Source organism: Leuciscus leuciscus (assembly GCF_965113295.1).
Source record: "Leuciscus leuciscus genome assembly, chromosome: 6".
NCBI lineage: Eukaryota > Metazoa > Chordata > Actinopteri > Cypriniformes > Leuciscidae > Leuciscus > Leuciscus leuciscus.
This window is the reverse complement of record NC_138730.1, coordinates 43,139,657-43,167,028: the sequence shown is the minus strand read 5'-3', so window position 1 is coordinate 43,167,028 and position 27,372 is coordinate 43,139,657. Positions and strand designations below refer to the sequence as shown.

The 27,372-nt window shown below is 37.4% G+C and overlaps 1 protein-coding gene and 1 long non-coding RNA gene across 4 annotated transcripts in view; both read left to right on the top strand.

Annotated features, from left to right (window-relative positions):
- The first annotated feature begins 1,593 nt into the window (after nucleotides 1-1,593).
- Nucleotides 1,594-27,372, top strand: part of tle2c (TLE family member 2, transcriptional corepressor c) — a 28,951-nt gene continuing 3,172 nt past the window's right edge. The window contains exons 1-13 of one of the 3 annotated variants that reach the window (XM_082173184.1): nucleotides 1,594-1,942; nucleotides 11,307-11,407; nucleotides 11,968-12,031; nucleotides 12,479-12,523; nucleotides 14,460-14,522; nucleotides 15,005-15,079; nucleotides 17,475-17,646; nucleotides 18,710-18,726; nucleotides 19,916-20,065; nucleotides 22,187-22,237; nucleotides 24,268-24,435; nucleotides 26,812-26,922; nucleotides 27,089-27,365. In XM_082173184.1, coding sequence (XP_082029310.1) covers nucleotides 1,904-1,942; nucleotides 11,307-11,407; nucleotides 11,968-12,031; nucleotides 12,479-12,523; nucleotides 14,460-14,522; nucleotides 15,005-15,079; nucleotides 17,475-17,646; nucleotides 18,710-18,726; nucleotides 19,916-20,065; nucleotides 22,187-22,237; nucleotides 24,268-24,435; nucleotides 26,812-26,922 — 1,056 coding nt within the window. In that variant the 5' untranslated portion in view covers nucleotides 1,594-1,903 and the 3' untranslated portion in view covers nucleotides 27,089-27,365. Of the gene's footprint in view, nucleotides 1,943-11,306; nucleotides 11,408-11,967; nucleotides 12,032-12,478; nucleotides 12,524-14,459; nucleotides 14,523-15,004; nucleotides 15,080-17,468; nucleotides 17,647-18,709; nucleotides 18,727-19,915; nucleotides 20,066-22,186; nucleotides 22,238-24,267; nucleotides 24,436-26,811; nucleotides 26,923-27,088; nucleotides 27,366-27,372 lie in introns of all 3 variants that reach the window. The other 2 variants (XM_082173183.1, XM_082173185.1) reach the window with 2 other exon arrangements.
- Nucleotides 12,531-14,118, top strand: LOC309501246. Its single transcript, XR_014206811.1, has 2 exons — nucleotides 12,531-13,731; nucleotides 13,808-14,118. It is a non-coding gene; the product is annotated as an uncharacterized lncRNA (long non-coding RNA).

Sequence of the window (27,372 nt, the reverse complement as noted above, 5' to 3'; positions counted from 1 at the left end):
ATATTCCCAAGAAAATATTTTGTAATTGACAGTCTTTCATTGTAAAAATTACATCCACTCAATATATATTTTTTAAGGAAAATACTTATTCTAATTTAAAATGAATATATGTTTTATTGTATTGTAATGATGTTAATTAATTGTAATTATTTGCCTTTAAGTGTGTTGTGATAAAAGAAAACGAATTATGATTTGCATAATTTAATCTGTGAGTTTAATACTTTATCCAATATATTAAAATATGTATGATGGGTCATTTATAATGGACAGCCTATATGATATGGCCGAGACATTTTATTACATGGCATACGTCATAATGAGTTTGGTCAGTTTATGTCATCACTTCCGTTTTCCATTTCTAAATATTATGTGCATGTGTCGGTTTGCGCATAATACCTCTTTTGTACGGATTGTCAGTGGGGATCATTGTCTCATAATCTCATAAATATTCACATTTGTCAACTCGCCTCTTTCACGCTGATTGGCTTTCCGTCTTAATTATGCGGAGATTGAGAACATAAATGACTGCATTACCCACAATGCAACACTGTCTGGCTACTCAAACGCGCATGCGCTGGAGTCCTGCTTCACGATTGGTTTAGATCAAAGTGCATGTCATGACACAACGTGGGCATTTGGTTCACTTATTGGCCTTGACTTTAATCTTGTTAGCCAATCAGGGTCCAGTCTTGAAAAGAGACGTTAAGGCTGCAATGTTTGTACATTATGTTCTGTGTTATGATAATAGCGGCTTGCGGCTTTGTTCTCTTTCAAATAGTATTTCATTTTAAACAGATGAGTTTATAATAGTATAATAAATGTCAATGGAATTTGGTTTCAACTGTCTTCTCACTTGCGATTGTTACATGTGTATCCTATTTATGTAATCTTCATAAACAAATGTAAGCGGTCGACCTTAAAGGCAGCTTTTGCTCTCCGCACTTAAAGTCAATATCTCTCAGGCTGCACCGCTGAGAAGAGCTGCTGTGCGTTTTCTTTTCTCTTCTGATCTTTCACCCCTTTCTCTCTCCGACTCAGTCTCTCATATATTTATTTTAGATTTTCAGAAATCCAATACACCCCTCGCTGACTGCAGTTTGGCTCGTTGACAGCCGATTCGCGAACGAATCATTCTTTTGAACCGGTTCTTTTTAGTGATTCGGTCGAGCCGATTCTCAGAACTTTCTAAAATTAACTAACCTCTTACAGAATTTCACCATGTTAACAACTTTCCTTAAATAAATAAATAAATAAATAAACAAAACCGTATTAAATCTTCGAAAAATTCATATTACAAACAAAATGTGATTACATTGATTTGCGTGTAAAACGGGGACTGTGGGTAACATTATTAAAGATACTTTCACGGTTTGCTCTAACATAGCCTTCCTAAAACAAGAATTCATTCGGTTAATTTATTTCTACGAGGACAATGGTAACACATACCTCCAAATCCCGTAGTAAAATAAGCATAGTATTTTGGCGGAAACCGTGATTACTATTGTACATTTTAAGGAGACTCAAATGAATCAGTGAATCGTTCAAACGAACCGATTATCTTAGATTATTCAGACCGCGTGTGCGCGCAGGTCAGCGCTGTTTATGTTCCTCTGATCTCCGACGCGCGCTCTGCGTGCACGCGCCCCGCACAGGATGATCTTGTTACATTGTAGCGCGCCGTAACTGTGCGTCATAAAGAGGAAGAGCGTTCGATCCAGGCGAATAGAACGTTTTTAAACTTTTCATCGGATACCTCGAAATTCTAAGGTTACTCGAGAACGCGTGGAGCGCGGGGAGCGGAGGAGAGATCCGGGTTTACGCAGCGCGAGCGCACGGGGGGGGGGGGGCGTTCGGTGTCGGACGGTGATTCCGGATTCGATCCTGACCATCGAGATCCCCGTGGATGACCTCCAGAACCATGTATCCGCACGGAAGACCCCAGGTACCGCAGCCTAATGAACTCCTTTACAGATCGTTTCTAGCGGATCGTTGAGTTGCGCGAGGCGGCCCGTTTTAACGTGCATTATGTTTAGTGTTAGGGTCAGGGTAAAGGTCACGATGAAGAGTTAATTACAGCGTTATGGGTTCAGTTGATGCACGGGCTGAGAAAACAGTTACAGTCACAGAACCTATAAATGAGCCTATTATTAAATATAGCCTACTTTTAGATTGTACATGAATTTGCATCCAGAGTTTTATTTTACTTTTGATATTTGTAATTATTTATTTATGAAGAAGTATTGATATTTTGTATCACACACATATATGTATTTTTACTATACTAATACTATTATTGTTTGTTTTTATGAAACTCTACATTAATCTACTTTCAAGAAACCTTAAGCCTAGAGGAACCAAAACTCAGTTTGGGAAGCCCTCCACCTCAAGCTGACACACATTTAAACACAATTATATAAAGCTCACATGCACAAATATTCATTTGAACAGGGGTAATTCAGCCGTATTCTTGTCTACAGTATTGCCTGTTCAGCAGTCATGGCAATAAAACTCTTTGAATTGAGAGAGAGATGGGCAGATGTTCATGTGCAGAAGAAGAGAAATGATTCAAGGCAGAAATGCTGCAGAATGACATTCATGAACGAGAGATTTGTGAGTTTGCTGTGTGTGGAGGAGGGATGGACAGATGGATGGATGGATGGATGGGTGAATGAATGGTTTGTTCGAGTTATTGCTGCATGTTGCTACATATGGATCCAGGCCACCCCACTCTCTGCTGCAAATGTCATGTTCCATCATCATCACTGGGCAACACGATACCACACACACACACACACACACACACACACACACTGAGCTGCACTTCAAAGCTACCTTTGCTATGATGGCATGTTATTACAGGCCCATGGAGACCCAGTTTCTGTGGTAGCTTGCATTAGCTTTTAAAGTGAGGAGTTTCAGTGTGCATAATGAATGACCTTTAGAGAGTGTGCAAATGTGGTTAGGTTTGTTAGCGTGTGCTGTTTTTATCCGTGTGTTTAGCGGACAGTATGTGGTGATATATTATGACTGTGTGTGCTGTTGCTACAGTGGATGCCTGCTGGGCCGCTGATGATCTGTCTGCTCTCGAAACCCCGTCGGATCTGATACAGGACGCTCATGACTGCTTTACACCTGGGATTAACCTCTGCCTCTGTGATCACATCCACCGTTATTTTAGTATCTTTGAGATACTATTATAGTTTTTATAAATATATGGAATTGATCTGATCCGATCACAAGTGGACAACTGAGAATTGTTTCCTATTTTTTTCCTGATCAAACTGCTTAATACACTTGTTTTAAGCATTACAGATGATTGACAGTTCAATATGCAGGTCTTTGCTGTTGGTAGTTACTCTGTGTTTTAAAGGTAGGGTAGGCAATTTCTGAGAGGCTAGCATTAGCAAGCTAGCTTTGAAAGCATAAGATCCCACCCTCCCTTTAGAGCGTCTCCAAAGCCACGCCTCCTTCAAAACACATGAACACACACAGCAGAGAGCAAACATAAGAGTCACGAGAAACTACCTCATGTCTCAAAGAACATAACATTATAATAATAATGAACATAAACAACTTAAAGAGCGCTGACCTGTACCACCTGACTGCTGCAGATTCATTTCAGCGTTGATGGTGTTGCCACTGAAACACATAAAATTCGCGTCATGAAACGCTCTGATTATAACGTCACAGGTTTCCATCTCTTGCAAATGACAGTAGTTATGGCGTGAATGCAGCATAAGCTGGTTGTTTTGGTTCAGGAGGAGCTGTAAAAGGTCCTGCTGTTTGTTTGTGGCGCTCGGAGACTGGCGTCTGTCTAACTCTGAGCATGAAACGCGCTGATGACGTGTGATGTTTGCGTGAGGTATGGAAATGCATAAGTTGACAGGTAGGAAGGACATCGTATCATTGCATTCGAAGTTCGAACCGAATTCAATGATTGGACGAACATTTTATGTTCCTGCTTCTTCCACACGCGAGATATATACATATAAATACATTTACATCACTGAACTTAGTGATTTACTTTACTTTACTTTACTTTATACTTTATTAGTCCCATCGCTGGAAAATTTGTCTTGGACACCGTGCAAAGTCCGTACATACAAAACAACATACGTTAAAAGCGAATAGAAATAAGTGAAATGAAATACATAAAAACACAATGACAGTTAATACATACAATACAACATACATTAAAAACAAATAGAAAATAAGTGAAGTTAAATACATAGAAGACACAATGGCAGTTCACAATATTTGATCTCTGTTTAACGATTGCTACCAGGAGTCTGTCTCCCAGTGAAAAACTGCTCAGACTACAACTTATACAGTTACAATATAAAAACAATATTTTAGTTTATTGAAAATACTTAGATATGCTAATATATTTATGTATAGGTGTATTTAAAGTGCAGGGAGACTGGATCCCGCCATTCTCAATGTTTCTCGGGAAAGGACGGCGCCGCTGAGCTCTTTTACTTTTGTTGGATTTCATATTTTATTATAATCAATTTCTGGAAAATGAATGAGATTTTTAGAACCGTACTGTTGCACTCTGTTTAGATCATCTGTGATCGGATCACTCTCGAGTGTGACGTTAATACCAGATGTAAGCGGCCTCAGACATTGAAGCAGTGCAGTGTGAATATGTGTGTGAATGACAGATATGCGCATGTAAATGTGTGTGAGGATGCCTGTATCTTTCACCATCTGTGCTGTATTTACTGTTTTATGTTGATGGTGTTAATGATCAGATATGTCTATAACACACTCTTCTAACACTGAACATATATAAAACTGCACACACACCGGGTTTAACATCTCTCAAAGGCCTACCCTGTCGGTTTTACATGCACATTTAAACTATTAATTAGCGTTAACTATGATTTGCTGGTTAATTCATTGAATTAATGATAATTTACTTTTTACATTTATGCTTTTAGCGGATGCTTTTATCCAAAGCAAAACTTACAAAAGAGGACCATTAGCACACTGTAGAAAAATGGATATTTACAGATATTTTCTTAAAGGGCTCATCGGATGCAAAATTCACTTTTATATGGTGTTTGGATATAAATGTGTCTTTGCGATGTGTGGACACACAACCACCGTACAATGAGAAAAATACATTCCTTTTTTTTTTATCCACAAAAAGCCTAAACGCTCTCAATAATCAAGCCGTTTAGATTTTCTGAGCAATATGATGTCATATTGCTCATGCTCCGCCCACGACAGCTGACGGACTGTCCCGTATTAGCATATTTCCCGTATTAGCATATTTCGCCCTCAGCCATTTGTATACTGTCCGCCAAGGCATCACTTTACATGTCTTGTGTCGACGCCCCACGGAAGAGAGGGGGAGGGGGGATGAGCAGTTGCTCATTATCATTTAAAGAGACATGCACTGAAACGGGTCGCTGTGAACAGAGCTGTTTTTGAGGAGGTAAAAAGGGTTTTGTTTTACACAACCATTGAGGAATTTTAACTAAAGTATGTTACACACTTTACATGAAGACCCTAAAGAATCATACCAACTTGTGGAAAATGGGCATCCGATGACCCCTTTAAGCCTAAATCACGTGTTAATGCATAATTCAAAATACGGGTAAAATACCTGTGAAAAATCAATACAGAAAATTCCTTTATATTAACACCGTACCCTATTTTTACAGACGTTTCTAAGAGTTCAGTTCCTCACAATCACATACCTGTACATGGTTGTCAAAAGTACTGGTACTTTGGTACCAAGTCGGTACTGAAATTTAAAACAAATTGATGATACCAGCATTTCTGCAGTACAGGTAATACCAGGAGTATTTGATACCCGCTGATTCTGTGAAGTCCGTCAAAGGTTTCTGTTTACGTGTTTTTGAAGCGTTGATCATTGTAGCCAATCACAGAAGTATCTGTTGAACTCGTGAATGCAATGTCCAATCAGAGGTGTTTGAGTTAGTCAGAATCTGCTCATCCGCGCTCAAAACACCAGTTTTGGTTCACAGCGAGCTTTAGAGCTCTGCACTCTCACGAATCCTTTAATTTTTTACCAACAAAGTGTAAAAACGATGTAAATAAAGCCCTGTGTACACCTGGTATTAAGATGCGTTTCGGTCGATCGGATCACAAGTGGACGACGCTAAATACAGGTGTGAACGGGGTCTAAAATGTTTTAAGCTTGTCCACTTTTGACCACTTCCAGAGGTAGTTGAAAACACATTCGGCCGGATTGCTTTTGTAGTGTAAATGCTCATGTGGTCAAATGTGTTTTAACAGCCACAGAAGACCGTTTACTGAACTAATACGTAACCATTATGTGAAGCGCTCTAGCCAGACGAGATTTAAACTGTCGACTGAAGACCCAAGTTTAGTTTGAAGATGAAAAACGTCCCAAGCACAATGTTCTCTCATCATTCCTGATTTCTAACACACACTCACAGCGTTCGGCTGGTCTTGTGTCTGTCAGAGCAGAAACTAAAGCTGTGTTTTTCAGTCGTCTCCAGGCACGTTCATATGTAAATTGCGTGAGCTTATTTTGTCCATTAGATCGAAAGATATTGAAAAACCCATATATTTACCCGCCCATAGACCCTCTCCTCGAAGAAATCAGGACAGAAGTGTTTGAAAGTGGACAAAATGAAAGTGTTTGAAAGTGGACATGTATGTGTCTCCCTCGTCTACTTGTGATCCGATCGACTGAAACGCATCTTAATACCAGCTGTAAACAGGCCTAAGTGATTCATTGTGAAGTGTAGACAGCTTTGTTTATTATAGATGGAGTTTTCGCATGAGTGTAAATCTCAATGAGTGAGTTGCTAACAACACTAATAACATATTTCCAATATTTACTGAGGAAAGCCCACAAATAGAGATCATTCGAGACATCATTGACCTACAATACATTTTTCACTATTGAGATGTCAAATATCAGAGAGGAACTGTTTGCACAGGATGTGTTTTTGCGTTCAGTCTGCGCTATTATTTGTACGTGTGTGTGAATTCAATGTCAGACAGATGGATTTGGCACTGACTGCAGAACATGCATAAATACGCTGTACATTTAGCTTGCATTTCACAGATGGTAAGAAAATTCCTGATGTATTGCATAAATGTGCATTCATTTTGCATTACTTTTTATTGCTATTTTTTTTAAATAATTAACGGCACCAAATTAGGATCTAAAGTGAACATCCCTGATAAAGTCAGCGGTTGCATGCGTGTGTGTGTGTGTGTTGGTGTCAGTTCTCATCAGAGTAGTATTGTGTATCGAGGCTTTAACAAGCCGCTCATCAGAGCTGATGTACAGTACGGATGCAGTCTTCTGGAATGAGACGATCGCTCCCAACAGATGTGCTTGTTTTTTCCCTCCCGAACTCTTCTGTTTTCGCCAATAGCAGTGATCGGCACAGGAAGCATGGATTGGGAACGCAGCAGGTTCATGTGTCGTTTGCACACACACACACGGCTGTTACTGCTCTTGTGTTTGTGCCACATGTGCTGAATATTTCAGCAGCCTACGGTTATTCACGGCTCTGTGATTCCTCCCCCTCTCCGTGTCTATCTCTGGTCTGAAAGTGCCCTGCACAGTAAACAGTGTGAGATAGATGACTGCGTTCTTTCAGGGCTGGTGTGAGAGGAACAGTGTGTGTGACAATTCATGGCTCTGTCACGCTGTACTCGGCTCTCTGTACAACACCCTCTCTTGTTTCCTGAGCAAAGCCTCTGAGTCCTATTGATATATCTGGTTTATACTATAGGGGTGGTAGTGGCGCAATGGATAAGACACATGCCTTTGGTGTGAGAGACCCGGGTTCGAATCCACTGTGAGACACCAATGTGTCCCTGAGCAAGACACTTAACCCCTAGTTGCTCCAGAGGCGTGCGACCTCTGACATATATAGCAATTGTAAGTCGCTTTGTATAAAAGCGTCAGCTAAATGAATAAATGTAAATGTAAATGTAAATGTAAAATCTGCTCTTCACCATATCCCAGCATGCACTGAATACTGTATATAGAAGTGCCTGCTAACAGACAAACAGACACACAGTTATTTTAATGCAAAAGGTATAGTGCAAGATTACAGAATAATTTGCTTCCATTATCTAACAAACAAAATTGTATTTTATTTAATTTTTTATTCATTTTTATTTTATTTTAATGCAAAAAGCGTAGTACAATTCCATACAGCATTTGTTGGTGTTTGTCTAACAGACAAAATATTTTTTATTTTAATGCAAACGGTATAGTGCAAGAATACAGAATAATTTGCTTTCATTATCTAACAAACTAAATTTAATTAAATTTTAGATTTTTTTTTATTTTAATTTTTTTATATATATATATATAGCCTATATTTTTTTATTATTATTATTATTTATTATTATTTTTTTAATGCAAAAAGCGTAGTACAATTCCACACAGAATCATTTGTTGCCATTATCTAACAGACACATTTTTTTTTTTTTTTATGCTAAAAGCATTGTACAATTCCATACAGCATAATTTGTTGGTGGTAATTTGGTGTTTTTCTAACAGACAAAATTCTATTTTATTTGATTATTTTATTTTAGTAGAAAAAAGTTCCATGCAGAATAATTTGTTGGCATTATCTAACAGATTTATTTTTTTTATTGCAAAAGGTATAGTGCTGTGCAACTCGATACATCATCATTTGTTTGCTGTCTTAAAGACAAAATGTTATTAGTTTATTTAATTGTAGCTTCGAGCTTCATTTATTGGTGTGATCTAACAAACCAGTTTTTATAGTTTGTATAGTTTGTAAGAAGTGCTGTTAGGTGACGGCCTGGCTTCTATCACGGGTCATATCAAGGTCAATATTGAATATGTGCCTGCAGTCAGTCTTGTGTTTTTGATAAAGTTGACAAAATAAAGCGTTTATTGTCAATGGCAGGACAGTAAATGATCTCTTTACCCATGCAGTGAAGCCCCCTTTGTATGGTCAGAGAGTGTGTATCAGAGGATTTGATTGTGTATTCCCACTTACCCTTAAGGTATTTTTAATGTTTAAGTTTATAATTTCACATGATTAATTCTGTCTGGGATGGATTCAGCCACAGGATTTTCCCACAATCCTTTTCTTCTCGTTTTAAACTCTTAATGGCATCACCTGTATTCAATACAGTATGAGAGTGCGGTATCAGAATGTAACTAAAGCATGATAAGCAATCCTGCAATGTTAGTTTAGATTAAGTGTGAGCGGTTGAACTTTATTGTCTGGGTCACAGCTCTGTGGTTGGCTTGTGTCAGTGTGTTCTGATGGTTTAGTCATATGTAATGCATTACTATAATCAGATTAGGTTTTGTTAAGGGCCTGCTCTCTCTCTTCTTCCTGTTAATTGCATGTTCACATGTTCATTGCACCTTCTTTCTTTTGGTTAACACTAGAGATGCACAGATGTGTCAGTTGCCGATATTTATCTGCCTATTTTTAATCAGTTTAAAACCATCGACTATAGCATGAAAAAGCCCAATAAAACAAACCGATGGTTTATAAAATAAGACAGGCACATTCACTCTGTGAACTATTAGAAATTTATGTGTGACAATGTCATTAATTGCTCATTTCCGGTTAAGGCCGTACTAACATAAAGGGACCCCAGTATCTCTATGGATTTCTGGCCATGATTCAATGCTAATTTGCTAACAGATATGTGTTGGGCTTTTTAAAATATTTTTGGGACATTTACCAAAGTATGTCTTTGTTGGTGAAAGTGAAAATACAAAAACTGAATTTAAAATCTTTAAAATTACTATTTATATGAATATGCTAATTAGCCCCGCCTCCACTTACTCCAGCTCACAGATCCACTCGGCCAACTTACTGAGGTAAACGTTGCACAATGATATCGCTCTTTACAACGTTGGACACATAAGGGTAATTAATATGATTAACCTTAGGCTTGACTATGTTACAGCTAATAATGTGTTGCTAATATTACATGAACCATGTTCCCATTGTTCCCATTCGTCACCTCAGAGTCAGACAGCTGCCTTCTAACAATCAACAGAGCGTCAGTGGAGAAAGGCATATAGTTCATCATCATAACATCGTATACATCATACACCCGCTATATTGCTAAATCTACACGATTTTTCATATCAACAGAAAAATATATACCGGGATAACCTGGCATCTCTCGAGACTCCCTGCTAGTTTGCTGTTAATGATATGCTAAAGCCCGCCGGTTCGCTGACCTGATTGGTTACAAGGTAGTTTGTGACGTCAGAAACACCAGCGAATTCAAACCGTGAGACTGTTTTTGATTCACTGCAGTTTTAAGGAGAAAATACTCAGTAATGGTGCTGACTTTGTCTTAAAGCATATTAAAAACACCACATAGACATTAAAAACTTGATTTTCAAGTTTGACATGGTCATTATTGCAGTGATTATTATGTTTGGCAACAGTTCTTCTAACCCTAAACTTTCATTGAAAGTCTTTGGGATGTGCTGGAGGAGACTTTACAGGGGTCTGGACTCTTGCACTGTAAATACAAGATCTTGATGGAAATATATGTTGTGATGTTATCTTCCCCTCCGGCATAGCTCTCAAACTTCATTCAGGCATGTGCACATCAAACATCTTGCCTGAAGATATGCGGAGGGTAAGATGTGCTGGAGGAGACTTTACAAGATATTGACCAAAACTGAATGCACCTCTTGATGGAAATAGCATCACAACATGTATTTCCATCAAGAGGTGCATACATTTGTGGTCCAGATCTTGTTTTGGCAATGCAAGAGTCCAGCACTCTGAAGTCTCCTCCAGCACATCCCAGAGACGTCACTGAATTTAAGCTCTGGACTCAGAGGAGCATCAATTCATGTGTGGAAATGATTCTTCATGCTCCTCCCAACTATTCTTTCACAGTTTGATCCTGATGAATCTTAACATTATCATCCTGGAATATGGCCATGATGTGTCTTCCTACATGGGTGTTTAAGAAATGAAATCTACACACTCCATCAGTTAGGGCTGTTGCCAAACATATAACATGCTAGAATCACTGCAATAATGATCCAATCATAGACTCTTAAACATTTGCCTGTTTAAATCCAAACAGTGACTTGTTATTTTGGCCAGGCAGTGTGTATGCACAGTATCATGTACGGTAAATAAACAGAATTGAAAGTACAATTTGTCATCTATCCTGGCATTGTTCTCCTGAGATTGCCTAACATGATTAATCTATACAGAGTAATTAGCAAAGGTAATCCCATTACGATGTAGAAATGGTAATTAATAGTCTGTTTTGGAGTGACGCCCCTCACACTGCTCATGTGTTTCCAGGCTCAGCTGGTGTCAGGCCACGCCGGCATGAAGTTCACAGTGCTGGAAACACTCGACCACATAAAAGAGGAGTTTCAGCTGTTCCAGGCCCAGTATCACAGGTACACAACACAGGATTCATCACCATATTCACACTAACTCTCCAAATGTGAGGCCAACTGAAGCCTGAAAACAAAGCAAAAGTATAAAGCTCCCCATGTTTGCTTGATGTTTACTTCATTTTCTATAATTGCATGTGCATTTTATTCAGTTATGTTGTGATCTACTTCCTCTCTGAACTGCATTTGGGATCACCTGTGCAAAGCTAATGAGATTATCAAACTGTAATGCTCTAAAATCACTCCAGCGACTAGAGACGCCAGTATTAGCTGATACAGACTATTAGCCAGCCATCCAGTTAGCCTAATCCAGATAGTCTCATTAGGAGCAATTTCAAAAGCTACTAAAAGTCTTTCTTTAGAATAGTGAACATCAATGTACATTACAAATCAGCTTTAAGAATAAAATGTAAGTTTATAGTTGAAAAACAAATATTTAATGTAGAGGTTATGTATTATGTTATGTAGATATTGTGGTGTCCTTAACTGACCAATGAGAGCTGGACGAGAACGTGTCACATGACTTTGAACTCAGATGAACTGAGTCGTTTTCTGTCTTTCAGTCTAAAGCTGGAATGTGAGAAGTTGGCGAGTGAGAAAACAGAGATGCACAGACATTATATCATGGTAAGAGGGATTTCCAACAACATTACCCATAATCCCAAGATGTGATGAGCTAATATAGTGGTTGATTAAGTGGTTAGTTTATGCACAGAAAAGTTTGAATGTCCTTTTTTCCAGATTTTCTTGCTTCACTGAAGCTCAAGATGCTCTTTGCAACATTTCATTCAAAGCATAACAAGATGCTGATAACATCATTTGTAAAAACAGTACAACGCCAAGGTCATGGGTTCAATTCTCAGGGAACGTATAGATAAATGTATAAAGGCAGCTGCCGAATGCATTGATACTAATGATGCTCGACATCAATTAATATGGTCTTTAACTGGGAATATGGGTCATTTCTGGCCTCTGGGAACACATGTACAGCATTGCTGTCATTTAGCGCGATGTGATTGTGATTTATGTCATGTAATTTAAATGTAATTGAGCTGGCTTTGCTTTCTTCCACAGTATTATGAAATGTCTTACGGGCTGAACATTGAAATGCAGAAGCAGGTGAGTGACTGATGTGTCATTTACAGCCTGATTTCATTACAGATCCGCATGATCTCTGTGTAATGAGATTTACAGTACGAGGTGTCCTTGTGTGGGCGAGTGATGGGGTCTGGTCGGCACTAGATCTAACACTAATTGCAGGACCATCATCCCTGAAACCACATGATCAAGGGCTTGGTAGAGATGGAACCGGGTTTTCTTTTTTGAAAGAACTCTCGTTTGCTCACCGAGGCTGCAATTATTTGATCATAAATACAGTAAAAACAGGAATATTGTGAAATATTATTACGATTTAAAATAGCGGTTTTCTATGTGAATATATGTTAAAATGTAATTTATTCCTGTGATCAAAGCTGAATTTTTAGACATCTTCAGTGTCACATGATCCTTCAGAAATTACTCTAATATTACGATTTGCTGCTCAAGAAACATTTCTGATTATTATCAATGTTGAAAACAGTTGCACTGATTTATATTTTTGGTGGAAACCTTGATGTATTTATTCAGGATTCTTTGATGAATAGAAAGTTCAACAGAACAGCATTTTGAATAGAATTTTTGTAACATTATAAATGCATTTACTGTCACTTTTGATCAAGTTAATGCATTGATTCATTTCTTTAAAAAAAAAAATTCTGAACCCAAAATTTAAGGTTTAAGTAAACATGCATCAACATGATTTCAATATGGTTTTAAACGTTTTTAACACTTTAGTGGCTTTTTAACTGTTGGCATTGCCGACAATAAAGAATAAATATCATGTTAGCATAACTATATGTGTGAAATGTATAGATTAAATATATAGTATTAATACTTTTACTTATTGTATATACATATACATATGATATTTTACTGCGGCTTTGAACGTGGCTCATCCAGTCAGATATTTATGTAACATAAAGCTCTAGGTTGTTCTGTTTGCATGTGTTAGTTATTTTGAAGAGGGATGTCTATACATCTGATGTGCATGATTCAGTGTTTTGTTGGGTATTTACTCTGAAGCAGGATTTAATCCTGACTACTTGATATGAGCAAATACACACGCTAGAGTGGGCTAATCCAGATAAGACCCCTGCATCTCCTCGTTTCCAGGCCATCTGTTGGAAATGCCTGGATTTGAGAGTGTATGTGGGTCAGAGTGAGTGGGATCAGCCCTGAATGAAGTGTGTACACATATGAGCTGTGTGTGTGTGTGTGTGTGTGTGTGTGTGTGTGTGTGTGTGTGTGTGTGTGTGTGTGTGTGTGTGTGTGTGTGTGTGTGTGTGTGTGTGTGTGCACGCGCAGTGTATTAAAAGCACCTCGGGTGGTCAGGAAAGTATCTATCTATCTATCTATCTATCTATCTGTCTATCTATCTGTCTATCTATCTATCTATCTATCTATCTATCTATCTATCTATCTATCTATCTATCTATCTATCTATCTATCTATCTATCTATCTATCTATCTATCTATCTGTCTATCTGTCTGTCTACCGTTCTGTCTATCGATAATTTTTTTAAATGATTTTTTCTTTATTTTATTTTATTTTAAATTTAGGTACATATTTTACATTTAGTAAATATGTTATCATTTAATATTCATTCATTTTACTCTCAATAAAATGGCATGCAATTTAAAAATATATATATATTGTTTTACTATTTTAGTTAATAAATTGCAAAATGATGTCAAACTATAACGGACCAGACTTTTTTGAAAAATGTATAAACATTTATTAATTCATCGGTCAAACACATAAAAGATTTATCAACACATAATAAAATAAAATATGTGAAATCATCCTGGACTAACAGCACATATAGAGTGCTGAGTTATCATCTCCTGTAGAAGCTGCTGTTGTGAATTCTATTAAAGCAATAAAGTGCATTTAGCCTGACTCTCTTTAGGATGTTGTCTGTTGTGTGATGGGAGTTTGTTTGTGTTGTTTCTGCAGGCGGAGATTGTAAAGCGGCTCAGTGCTATATGCACTCAGATCATTCCACTGCTGTCCCAAGAGGTGAGCGAACACACACACACACACACACGCGCGCGCTCATCCTCTCCCCCCGCCGGCTATTTACACATGAATTATTTGCAGCAGAGGTGGTCATCAACAGAGAGTTTCCAATCGCCCACCTCTTTCCTGGATCAATATTTCATATTGTTCTTTTATAAGCCACGCTGAGTGGATTTGGCTATTTTGTAATCGTAACGCCCTGTGGGAACACCAAAGCTGCCACAGAGACAACAACAACTCTTTTCAGTTGACCTGCTGTTTGTGGCTCATGCACATCTGCTTTCTTTGTGGTTTTTCACAGTGAAAGGTGTTGTCGTGTAGCAGGTTTTGCATGCTTGATCTTGATCTTGATCTTGATCTTGATCTTGATCTTGATCATCTTGATCTTGATCTTGATCTTGATCTTTAAATATCTTCTCTGGTTTGTGTTTTATTCATGCTTCATGTGTGATGTTGCATTTTGAATCTGTGTGTCTATGCAGCATCAGCATCAAGTTGCACAAGCAGTGGAAAGATCCAAACACGTCAGCATGGCCGAGCTCAATGCTATCATCGGGGTGAGTCCATTTTCCTTTTTGTTCTCCTATTAACTCTTTCTCCGCCAACGTTTTAAAAAAAAGAAAAAAAAGTTGCCAGCCACTGCCAGCATTTTTGATCATCTTCACAAAACTTCATGGCCCCCAGAATATTTTGTTGTGAATATCTGTACACAATATATATCAAAAGAAAAAGAACAGAGCCTCTGCTTTTAAACAAAATAGTTTTATCCTAGCTCCATGCATTCTTTTTTGAATGTGGGTAAGTTTCATAAAAAAGCAACGTTTTGAACAAAAAGCTAAGAAAATCGTGTTTTTGTCGAAGACTACAACATGCATTAGCAAAGCTTTAATCACTTGTTTCTGCTTCTTTTAAGCCTGTGTTTTGATTCGGAGATTCTGTACTCTTTCAGAAGATGTGTAATAGCGCCCCCTACCGTATAACAGTGAAAACACAGGAAGCCGGAAAATTCCATCAATGTCGGGGAAAGAGTTAATCAATCAAGTATCAGTACAGTTGTCTGCCTGACCAATGACATGCCGGCCCTTTACCAGCCTTCATAAAGTAGATTTTCTGATGTGGACATCTTTAGACATTTAGGGCCCTATTTTAACGATCTAAGCGCAGGGAGCAAGTGCACTTAGTGATTCCGAATCCACTTTTGCTAGTTTAATGACGGGAAAAATGGTCTAAAAGTTGGTTGTCCCTATTCTCTTAATGAGTAATGGGTGTGTTTTGGGATTTATGTGCGTTAAACCAATCAGAGTCTCATCTCCCATTCCCTTTAAATGCCAGTTGCGCTCGCGCCATGGCGGATTCGCTATTTATATGACGGGTAAAAGTGCGCAAGCAGAACATCTATGGGACAAGTAGACCATCCATATCTTTATGTACACAGTAATAATCTTTTACATTGTAATCCTTTTATTTTAAATATTTGGCATGTTTGTGTGCTGCTGTGCGTCCCTGTGTGTGTAATAAGCAGAGTGTACGCGCGTTGTGGACCCGCCTATAGGCGCACATTACTAACGCACTCTTTAAATTACAAAAAAAATATTGCGCCATTGACTTTAGACCAGGGTTCAGTTGGTCAATGGCTCTGTCTATTTCTGTTCCTCAACATAGCAACGCTCCAACAATGCGCTAGAACACACCTCGTTTTCAGACCAGCACGCCCATGGCGCAGGACGTGAAAATGATAACTGCGTCAGGCTGAAACTAATAAAAAACACTTGTGTCGCGCTTGCCGCTGCATTGCGCTGGGTGTAAGATATAGGGCCCAAAGGCTTTTATGAAATGTGTATCAGGGGCGTTTCCTCCGAGGAGGCAAGGGAGGCAGTGCCTCTTATAAAAAATTGGATGAGAAAATAATTCATATAACAAATATAAAACAATGCAAATGTTACAAAATGTGACATACATTTTTTCTAAAGTAACACTATCCAACAGTAACCCGCCTTGGTAAAGTTACAGCGGGAGTCCACGTCTATCTTGCCTCCCCTGATCCCAGTGACTTCTAACAGACCCCCTAAAGCGTGCGCTGGGTTTAGTGGGGGGTCATTGAGAGTAAATGGGGGAAAGTGTGGCGTTAATGGGAAAACGAATTAAAAAGTCAACAACTTACCCACTTAGATATCACCGCTTAACGTCACATCAAAATCAAACTTGAAATGGCCTGAAAACATGACGACTGTGGGGTTTTAGCGAGTGATCAAAGTAAAGGTTGATCTTCGTGTGTTTACCGAGCTTGATGACTGATAAACCGAAAATAAGTGTACTATTAAAAAGAACAGCTGAACATCAGTTCACAAATAAAATGTGTTTAAATTGTCACTGCCTTTAGTTATTATTTTGATGAGATTTATAATTGGCTTAAAACAATAGAACATTAATAACTTTGCTAATGTTTATTTACCTGGAAAATGTGACAACAATAACCATAACTGGGACATGAATTTACATTTGATAAAAAAAAAATTTTAAACTGAGGAATTTGCCTCCTCATTTCAGAACACCACTGCACACAACTGATGTGTGTGTGTGTGTGTGTGTGTGTGTGTGTGTGTGTGTGTGTGTGTGTGTGTGTGTGTGTGTGTGTGTGTGTGTGTGTGTGTGTGTGTGTGTGTGTATTTATATTTATATTTATATTTTTATATATATATATATATATATATACACAGTATATCAAGAATGATTTCCTATTATTAACAATGTTGAATGTTGTTGTTTTATTAAATTGTAAATTATAATGTTACAAAAGTTTTCTATTTTAAATAAAAGCATTCTATTCAACAAAGAATTGTGAAAAAGTGAATCATGGATTCCACAAAAATAAAAAACAGGCTGTTCCAAAATGAAAATGTCACGTTTTACATTAGCTTGTCGTTCTCCTCTCCCCTCCCCGTCTAGCAACAGCAGTTCCAGCATCTATCCCATCATGCCCCGGGCTTCCCTCTGACGCCACACCCCTCGGGACTGACCCTGGGAGCGGGTGCCAGCCTCATGGCTCTTCCCGGGGCCTTCCCGTTCCCCCCGCACCTGGCGCCTAAAGATGACATCACTCACCCCGAGCACCTGGACCCCAGAGGTGCGTGAGAATCCTGTCTCATGTAGAAATGCACTGAAGAACAATTTGATGAAATCAGAATAAGAATATTCTGGGTGATTTTCATTAGTGCATTATGATAAAAGTAATGTTTTATTATTATAATAGTAGTAGTTATAGTAGTATTTTTTACTTCATTTTTTTATGCAGAATTACTGTTACAACTATCCCATGAGGCCTCACCACTTTTTTCTTACTATATAATAAGAAATTATGTATAATCAGACATGGACACTGTTTACATGGAGCAAATTTTTCTCCACCTCAAAAAGGATAATTTAGAAAACATTTTGCAGAATAATTCATGTAAAAATTTAAAGGGCTCATCGGATGCAGAATTCACTTTTATATGGTGTTTGCATATAAATGTGTCTTTGCAGTGTGTGGACACACAACCACCATACAATGAGAAAAATACATTCACTCCTTTTTTAATCCTCAAAAAGCCTAAACACTCTGAATAATCAAGCCGTTTGGATTTTCTGAGCAATATGATGTCATATTGCTCATGCTCTGCCCACGATCGCTGACGAACTGTCCCGTATTAGCATATTTTCCACATTAGCATATTTCCCGTATTAGCATATTTCCCATATTAGCATATTTCCTGCATTAGCATATTTCCTGTATTAGCATATTTCCTCCTGTATTAGCATATTTCTGCCCTCAGTCATTTGTATTCTGGGGGGGGGGGGGGCGGTAAAAAGGGTTTTGTTTTACACAACCATTGAGGAATTTTAACTAAAGTATGTTACAAACTTTACATGAAGACCCTAAAGAATCATACCAACTTGTGGAAAATGGGCATCCGATGACCCCTTGAAACCTTCTGGAAAGCCCCACAGACTTCCATTGTACATGCGATACTGTAAATGTGATTTTTGCGTGTGTTTTTGAATGTCCGTTGTAAGCGACAGCATGCCACAGATTTGATCCATAGACATTAGGTTGAAATTAATCTGGAATATTCCTGTAATGTATTGCAAATGTTCAATATAACAGGATCATCTTATCTCAATGAGCCTGTGTCTCTTTATTTCTGTAGATGGAGCCCCAAACAGGGTGAGTATTAAAGCCTGAGTTGTCATCCTCCTCCCATTGGTCCTTCCACTAGTGTGTTTGCATGGTCTTGTTTTCTGTCAGGATTGCACCACTGATTGGATTTCATATGTTGGATTGGATTTTTGTATATATAGCATCTATGAATAGAAGTAAAAATGATTAAATCCATGCGTTAGATGTGATCATCATGGAAGTCGTTTTTTTTATTGTTTTTCATTATTATTATGTTTACCGGTAATTTGCTTCTAGAACTGAGTGTTATAATAGTATATACCATCCAACAGTAAAAACATATTATCAACGGATAATAAAATGGTGGTGTTTTCCATTTTCACAGAAGTCGTGCATAAATGATTATCCATAAACTTACAGATAACATTTTACTTTTCACTTGTCAGGTTACAAAAACAAAAAACAGGCCTAGGATTTTTTTTGCATTTGAGCTTCAAATTAAATATGATTTTTAATGATTTCAATGGTCAAAAAACTGTCTAGGACCAAACAACCCCTTCCATTTATTGTAATTCAGAAAAAATAATGGTTATTCATGCATATATATTATTTATGAAATTGACTAAACTCATGTGATACAGTATAAATATTCAAAATATCCATATATTAATATACGAAATCACTCATAATATCCATAAAAAATGGTTTATGTAAATCTTTTAACAGGTAGAGATTTTGCTATAATGTGTTTATGCAAATGTTTCATATTGTGAGGTATAGGGTCATAAGAAAATCTTATTTCACGCTAATGATATAAATCACAATATACATATTTTTTTGTCGTTTTATTTTATTTGAGCTATTAAAAAATAAGCTAATTACAAACAACAGGACAAATCCAATTTAACAAAAATACGAATTAAACAAGTTACATTTTCCAGGCACAATATGTTTAGTTAACATGTAGTTAGAAATAGTACAGAAATGAATAAAGAATAAAACAGTGCATATATGAATAAAATATAAATGTATTAGTTTTTAATGTATTTTCTGTGTTTAATTCATTCATCAATTTTTGTTTACTTTTTATTTTATTTTATTTTTTTAGTTGATATGTATTGAAATGATGTATTCGTGTGGTCCTGATGAGAAGCAGGGTTGATACGTCACGTTCATGTTAGACTGAGGTTATATTCAGCACATACAGCAGTGTGTGATTACGGTGTGTGTATTTCAGAGTGGCAGTGGCTCTCCGGTGGGCCATCGCTCTGCAGGACTGCGTCTGGGTCTTCCTCCTCCTCCTTCCTCCTCCTCCTCCTCCTCTCACGCTGATGTGGACAGCAAACGGGGCGGCTCAGACCAGACCGGCGCGGGACGAACACGGCGGGTGAGTCGAGCCAAGGCCAAACATGCTACTTCCTCGGTTTGCAGTTTTTTAAGATGCATTTGAGTTCATCCTGAAGTCTGTGTGATTTTCGCTTGTACTTACATATTCAGCTAAATGACATGCCGACTGCGATTGAATATTAATGCTCATCATTTATTCAACGTGATATCATTTTATCCCTGAACACTGACTTGTGCATTCACTCACCAAACCAGAGGAATGTTGCTCTTTTATAGCAACATAAATGCAGGCATAATGCTCTTTTATAGCAACATAAATGCAGGCAAAATGCAGCTTTCAGACACAAATGAGTCAATAGCTGTTGTACAGTAAGAGTGTAGAGTTATTAAGATCTGTAATTCAGTTTTGAAATTTGATGAGAAATGTTTGAATACCAATTGAGATCAGTCTTATTATTATTAAGACTAGTAGTCTAATGCTGGGTACACACCAAAAGATAATCGGGCTGATTTTGGGCCGATTTCCCCCCTTCCGACAATCCTAGCTATGTCCCGATTATCTTGATGGTTCAACAGATTATTTTATCAGATTTTCCCTTGGTGTGAGGTGTGTTAAGAGTGTCCGAACCTGCTCGGAAGAACGTCGGAGCCGCTCCAATCGCGAATCGTAAATATTAAACATGTTTAATATTTACGATCAGAAATCCTGATGTGTGGGGGGAACTCCGAGGACAAACACGCGCACGCTCTGGAGATTATCACGTGAAACGAAACAATATCCAATCAGAAAGCGAGATGATGGAAGACACGGTCATTCTCACACACACACACACACACACACTTGCAGGAAGCTTAATGTTAAGATTTAGTATTCATAAGTGTAAATTTCGAGGAAACAAGCCTTTGTTTTTCATTTTAAGAGCAGAAATTTTACAATACCTAAACACAATATTGGGTTTGAAAAATAAGAAAGCTGCAAAGTGCGTTTCAATCTGTAAACATTTTCAAATTTTTGTTTAACTTTTAAGTTTGTCACTGTTTATGTATATGTCTTTTTATGTTTGTTTATCGGCTTTACTCTTTGTACCCCCCTGACTGTAATTGTATAATTCTTAAAATCAATAAAAAAATTTTTTTTAAAAAATAAAAAAAACGCTGAGTGTTAAGGGTTCAGTGAGGTTCTATAGACTAGAGGGATTAAATAACTTTTTCTAAAGAGACAATAAATCCAATAAAGAATAAATAAAGACAATACAGAATGAATATATTTCTGTATAAAAGGTTATATATAATGGTAGGAACAATGGTTTTTTCACGTGAATTTTCTGTGAAAATCATTCCAAACACTATCGCAATTTCTTCCTGCATATCGTCCGTCATGCTTATTCTGAAGTCTCACGATATTTTGCGAGATTTCCTGTGTTCATAGTCGAGACTCTGGTTGAAAATCTGTTTGTGTGTGGTGTGCTGTCTTTGTCACATCATGGCACACCACACACTTTAGGAGCAAAACGCTTAAATCTAGGATTTTTTGTCCTCATGTTTGTGGTCTGTCACATTTTGAAAATCTTATAAGATGTAAAAAATCTTTTGGTGTGTACCCAGCATTAGTACTATTTAGTACAAGTATTTAGTATTATTTATATTCTAATATAGTTTTTATTCATATTTTGAATTAGCTTTGATTTTTATATTTTCAGTTTTCTTTTTACTTAATTTTTTTTAAAAAAAGAAGTAATTTTTGTAATGTGCGTTTGTCATTGTTATTCTTTTTTGAATTACTATTTATTTTATTTATTTTATTTTGTAGTTAATTGTTTCAGTGCATCAGCTTAAACTTATTTCAGATAGTTGCCAAGTTATTAATCTATGTTTTAAATTGTATTTTATTTTAGCTTTATTTCAGTTAACAAAGATGCTTTTAATAGTTTTAGCTCTATTTTACAATAATAAGGGATTGAAATCTTTGGTATCAAATCTTAGTCACAGTTGTAAAAAATTCTTCTGAAACTCTAGAGACACACGTGAGCACGTCTTAACTCAGGAGAAACATCTAAGAGATTTGAGCAAAGTCTCAATTTGAGACGATTGAGATATTACAGTGATTTTTATTATTAGGAGCTCGTGATTGGGTGGGTCTGATCATGTGTCTTTCCTGCAGGAGAGTGGCGGTAAAAATGAAGACGGTCTCAGACGAGACAGCACTAAAGAGGTGTGAATACACTTACTTTCTTTCTCATTCTTGCAATATACAATGTCTACAATGGATGTCAACGGTGCACCAACATTTTCTCCTAGTAAAGCTGGATATGTAGTAGTGATGCTCCGATTGATCGGCCGCCGATCATGATCGGCCGATATTGGCCAAAAATAGCTTGATCGGCAACCCCCAAAAGCGCCGATCAAAAAAGCCGATCACGTGACGTAAATAACTCGCGCAACTTTTCCGCATGCGCGGCAACACAACAGCAGAGCTTGCTTAACAGTGGCAAAATGAGTTCTCCTATGACGGCAATTCAATGGCAATTATAAACGAGCGCACAACTGATGCTGGCGGGCGCGGTAAATGACATTCGCGAGAGGATAACAGATCTACGCGCGAGGAAACGGGAACTCGCGAGCTCATTCAAACCCTGCGCGGGCGCATGACATCTCTGCCCTCGCGCGCGCGCATGATCATTCCCCACACTCTCGCGCTTGATCTCCTCTCGCCTGCTGATTTTGCTCGCTCGAACACTTTTATTTTTGGCAGTCGAGGGGCGGGACTTACTGTTTTAATAACCTCAAATGTCATTGTCATTATTTTATTTTTTGGATCTGATGTAGTTAGTTCCTCAACTACATCCATTGTAGTCTGCCTGACCCCTCTTTGTTTTGAAAAATTATACTGTGCCTTATTTGGAAAAGGTGGCCTACAGTAGCCTTATGTTATCTTGTTTTCTAACTACAATTAAATAAATATTGGTGGTTCTTCAAGATTTTCTTGACTCTAGCATATTTCCATTCTGTGATCGGCAGTGATCGGCAATCGGCAGATCATGATTTTGGTGATCGGTAATCGGTGATCGGCCCCAAAAATGCTGATCGGAGCATCACTAATATGTAGTTATTCACTCTATTCAGTTGCTGAAGAGCAGCCTCCTGCTGATTGGTCAATGTTAATAAACATTCCGAGGCACGACACGTCATTGGTCACTTCCAGTATTTCTGTGACCTCATCAGAGTTCATGATGTTGATATTTAAAAAAAATGTAAGCCTTTATGAGTTTTTGATTTATGTACCTGGTATCTTTCTTTAGAAACATTAACAAACTTTATTACATCATATAATATTTGATAGATCATTAGTTCAATACTTTAAAAAGTTAGAAATGTCATGACGCTTTGATTCATGTATTTTTGTGCACTTTCTTATTTGAAAGTACAAAAACCATTGATCAAACTGATTTAATGAATTATTAATGACTGTTGTGATACAATGTAACCACGCTCATAAATCATAGATTTGAGTCATAAAGGCTTCGTTTGGCATAGGAATCAGATTTGTTAAAATAGCCCAGATCAGCTGTCGTAAGTTTGCAGCTTTAATCGGTTTTAAATCACTTTATATTAGTTCTTCCTAAATGAAAAAGTACAATTAATTAGTATTGCAAAGTTAGTCATTCATCAAAATAATCTAACCAAGAGTATTATACATGCTTATTGCATCAAATGCCTGCCACATACTATAAATAGAAAACTCCCTTCAATAATTATAATATTATTTTATTATTTTATCTTTAAAACAACATAAACTTTACATTAGCAGAAAAGGATGAGTTCACAGTCTTTTTACCTGGTGAACAGCATCATCAAAAATGTAAATAAAAAATGTAATTAACCAATAAAGTAAAAGTAAAATATATATTTTTTTATATATCAAAAAAGCCTTGGCTCCAAATCTTCTAAAGACTTGCCAAACTTTAACATGAAACTAATAAAATAAAATAAATGATCAGAATTTATGTTTGTTAGTGTAAGCATCTCTAAACTGTTCATACAAGTGGTTTGTATTTAACCAACAATTTAAGAAACCATTTCGGCACATAAATTGCCCTGCATCATTTGTCTGTTTAAGCTTTAAATTATACTATGTCAATATAATCCTATTAAAGGAGTCATATCTAGATGACATTTGCATGAGCAAACAGTTCGTATTGCTTTTGTGTGATGTGATTTGACGTCTGTGATGACATCTCGTAGCGTCTGTGTTTGCAGAAAAGTGTGTCACCCGCTGGAGTCTCTCCCAGGTCGACCGAAGGGAACGGGCTGAACATCTCTCCTGTCCTCCGGAAGAACCCGTCCAGGGAAGCCTCCTCTTCACCGCGATCTCAGCCACGCTCACCTGGACTCTGCAAGAGCCCCACTCAGGTACTGGATCATGACGAATCCTCTCATACTAACACTCAGCATTTCCCACAAGATAGGGGCTGACGGGTTTGATGTTTAACTAGGTCCTTTTTTAATGTAAATTATAGTTTTTCAAGCATATCTATGGCCCTGTGAAAAAGCAAATTTACTGCGGAATGTCATGGAATTTGGTAGAGCCGTACACTTCAAATCAAATTGCGATATGGACTAGTGACTGTGAATATTAAAGGGATAGTTCACTTATTACTTAATAATTGACCGTTCGCAAAGACCCGCCCCCTTTAGTTACTGTTGCTATGTCCGACAAGCCACGCCTCTCTCACGCCACAACATGTTTTCACTCAGTGAAAAATACATCGCAGAGCAGAGAGGACACTGACAACACATTGACAGACAGGACAGACCCGGTTACTTTTGATATGAAACAAAGTGTCAACTTTAAAATTTGGTCATTTTTTAACGAGATTTAAACAATAAAAACCGTTTTGTGGCTCTTTAATGTGTCTGACAGATCACTGTAGAGCCTCAGTTAAAGCTGCTCGTGAACCGATCATCTCTTCCTTCTAGTTCATTTATAGCATCGAATAAACATGAAAGAACATAAGAAGGAATGTTGTTTTAACCACGGAAAGACGTCAGTACACTCAAGTTTTTCAAGTTCTAATCCACCGACGTTAATCTACTAACTCTCCTGACTGCTTTGTCGGACAAAAATGGCGGATTCAGCGGATTATGATTGGTCAGATCGCCTGTCAATCAAACTCCCTGCGAAGGGTCAGTTACTCACCCTCATGTCTTCCAAACACGGAAGACTTTCGTTCATCGTCAGAACACAAATGAAGATCTTTTTGATGAAATCTGAGAGATTTCTGTCCCTCTATTGACAGCTACACAACTACCACTTTGACGCTTCAAAAAGTTAATAAAGAGATCGTAAAACTAATCTAGATGAATTGAGCGGTTTAGTTCAAATTTTCTCTTTAGAGACACGAGTCGCTTTATATGATAAACAGATTGAATTAAGGCTTTAAACTAACCCTTTAAACCACAAAAAGAAGTCTGAAGTCTGTATGTTCTGCATGTCTGTGTGTGTATGAGTGCTGCAGTGCGGTCGACTACACATAATCAAGCACGCGGTGTTTTCAGGACATGAACGCATGAACTTCACCTCCAGAGCCGCTCTGAGAGTCACTTCACATGCATTTCACCGTTTCATTTGAGAAAAAACTATTTTTCAAATACACACAGAAATTCAAAAGGTCTTCACGACAACCCGTCAAAATAAAAGTTCGGTTTAACTTATTAAAAAGACAGAAATGTGTGACTATTGTATTGAATGTACTTCTCAAAATAATAATAATAAATAACAAAACTTATTTTTTTTAAGGAATATCACACAATATCACAATTTGTCATTCGTGTTTTATTTTAAAATGCATTTGTTGTGCAGCTCTTTGTTTGCCAAAATAATGTAAGTAATTGCTCAAATTTAATTAATAAAATTTTAAAAGATTAATTAAATTGTTAAAGTTTCATTCATTTGAATTATCTCTTTTTTGGATAATAAATTTGTATTAAATCATGAAACACAGAATCCAGAAAAATTTTAACAGACAATACAGAATTTCTGATGAAGAAAAAAACTTTTAATAGGGCCCTATTGTTTTTAAATTTTTTGATGTTAATGTTGTATGAATTCCATTGATTAGACTTTTTTTTTTTTGATTAATACAATTTAGTCAAATCATTAAAAACTTAAAATGGAAAACATAGAATTTGGGAAACAGAATTTTTTAAACAACAAAACACATTTCATAGGGCCCTATTATTGTTTAAATTGTTAATAATTTTTACATTGTTAATTGAACATTAAACATTCAATTGATTAGATGTCCTTTTTGATTAATACAATTAATTAAACCATTAAAGATGTAATCCAGAAAAAGTAAGGTAACACTTTACAATACGGTTTCATTGGTTAACATGAACTAATAATTAACTGCACTAGTATTTATTAACATGTGATAATGTTAATTTCAGCATTTACTAATACATTATTAAAATCTAAAGTTGTATTTGTTAACATTGATGCACTGTGATCTAACATGAACAAACAATGAACAGCTTGATTTTTAATAACTAACATTAACAAAGATTAATAAATACTGTAACAAATGTATTGCTCATTGTAAGTTCATGTTAGTTAATACATGAATCAATGTTAACAAATGAGACCTTTTTGTAAAGTGTTGCCAAAATTGAAACAGAAAACAGAATTTGGAAAAATAAAGGGCCCTACATATATAATGTTAGTTCCTCTAAAATAAACAGTAAAGAGAAGTTTGTGGCTCAGCTCTTTTACTCTGTGTGTTTCAGGAGAAAGTGAGATCTCCTTCTCCTTCAGCGTCCCATGAATCACTCTCTCCTGGCTCTCCCGCACCCCTGTCCTCCTCTGCCCGCGGCCCGTCTCCCGTTCTCAAACACTAGGTAAGTCCTGACTCACGCTTACAGTAAACGTGGGCGGCCGGGGGATGGTTTTCCACTCGTCTGTGATCTCATCTCTCTCTCAGCTCCAAATTGTTTTTCCAATTCCTGCAATTCATTTTTAGCGATGAATCTTTATATACACCTTGACGTCTGGTTTCCCTCACAGGACCCACTCCTTCCCATGGAGTGAGACTAGTGAAAGACTGCCGCTACCCCTCCCCAGCCCGCCCTTCCCAGAATGCACAGGGCCAGTCCCAGAATGCACCGGGTCGGCCCCTGAACGCTGGGCCTGGGCATCAGGTGCCTTGTCAGAAGCCCTTCATCCGTCCTCGTGGCCCTCGAGCCGAACTCTGAGCATCTGTTCTTTCACACGCCGGGCGTAATCAGCCAATCAGCTGTCTGACAGCTCTCTCAGCCAATTAGAAAGCAAGCTGAATATTCTGGTGAGCT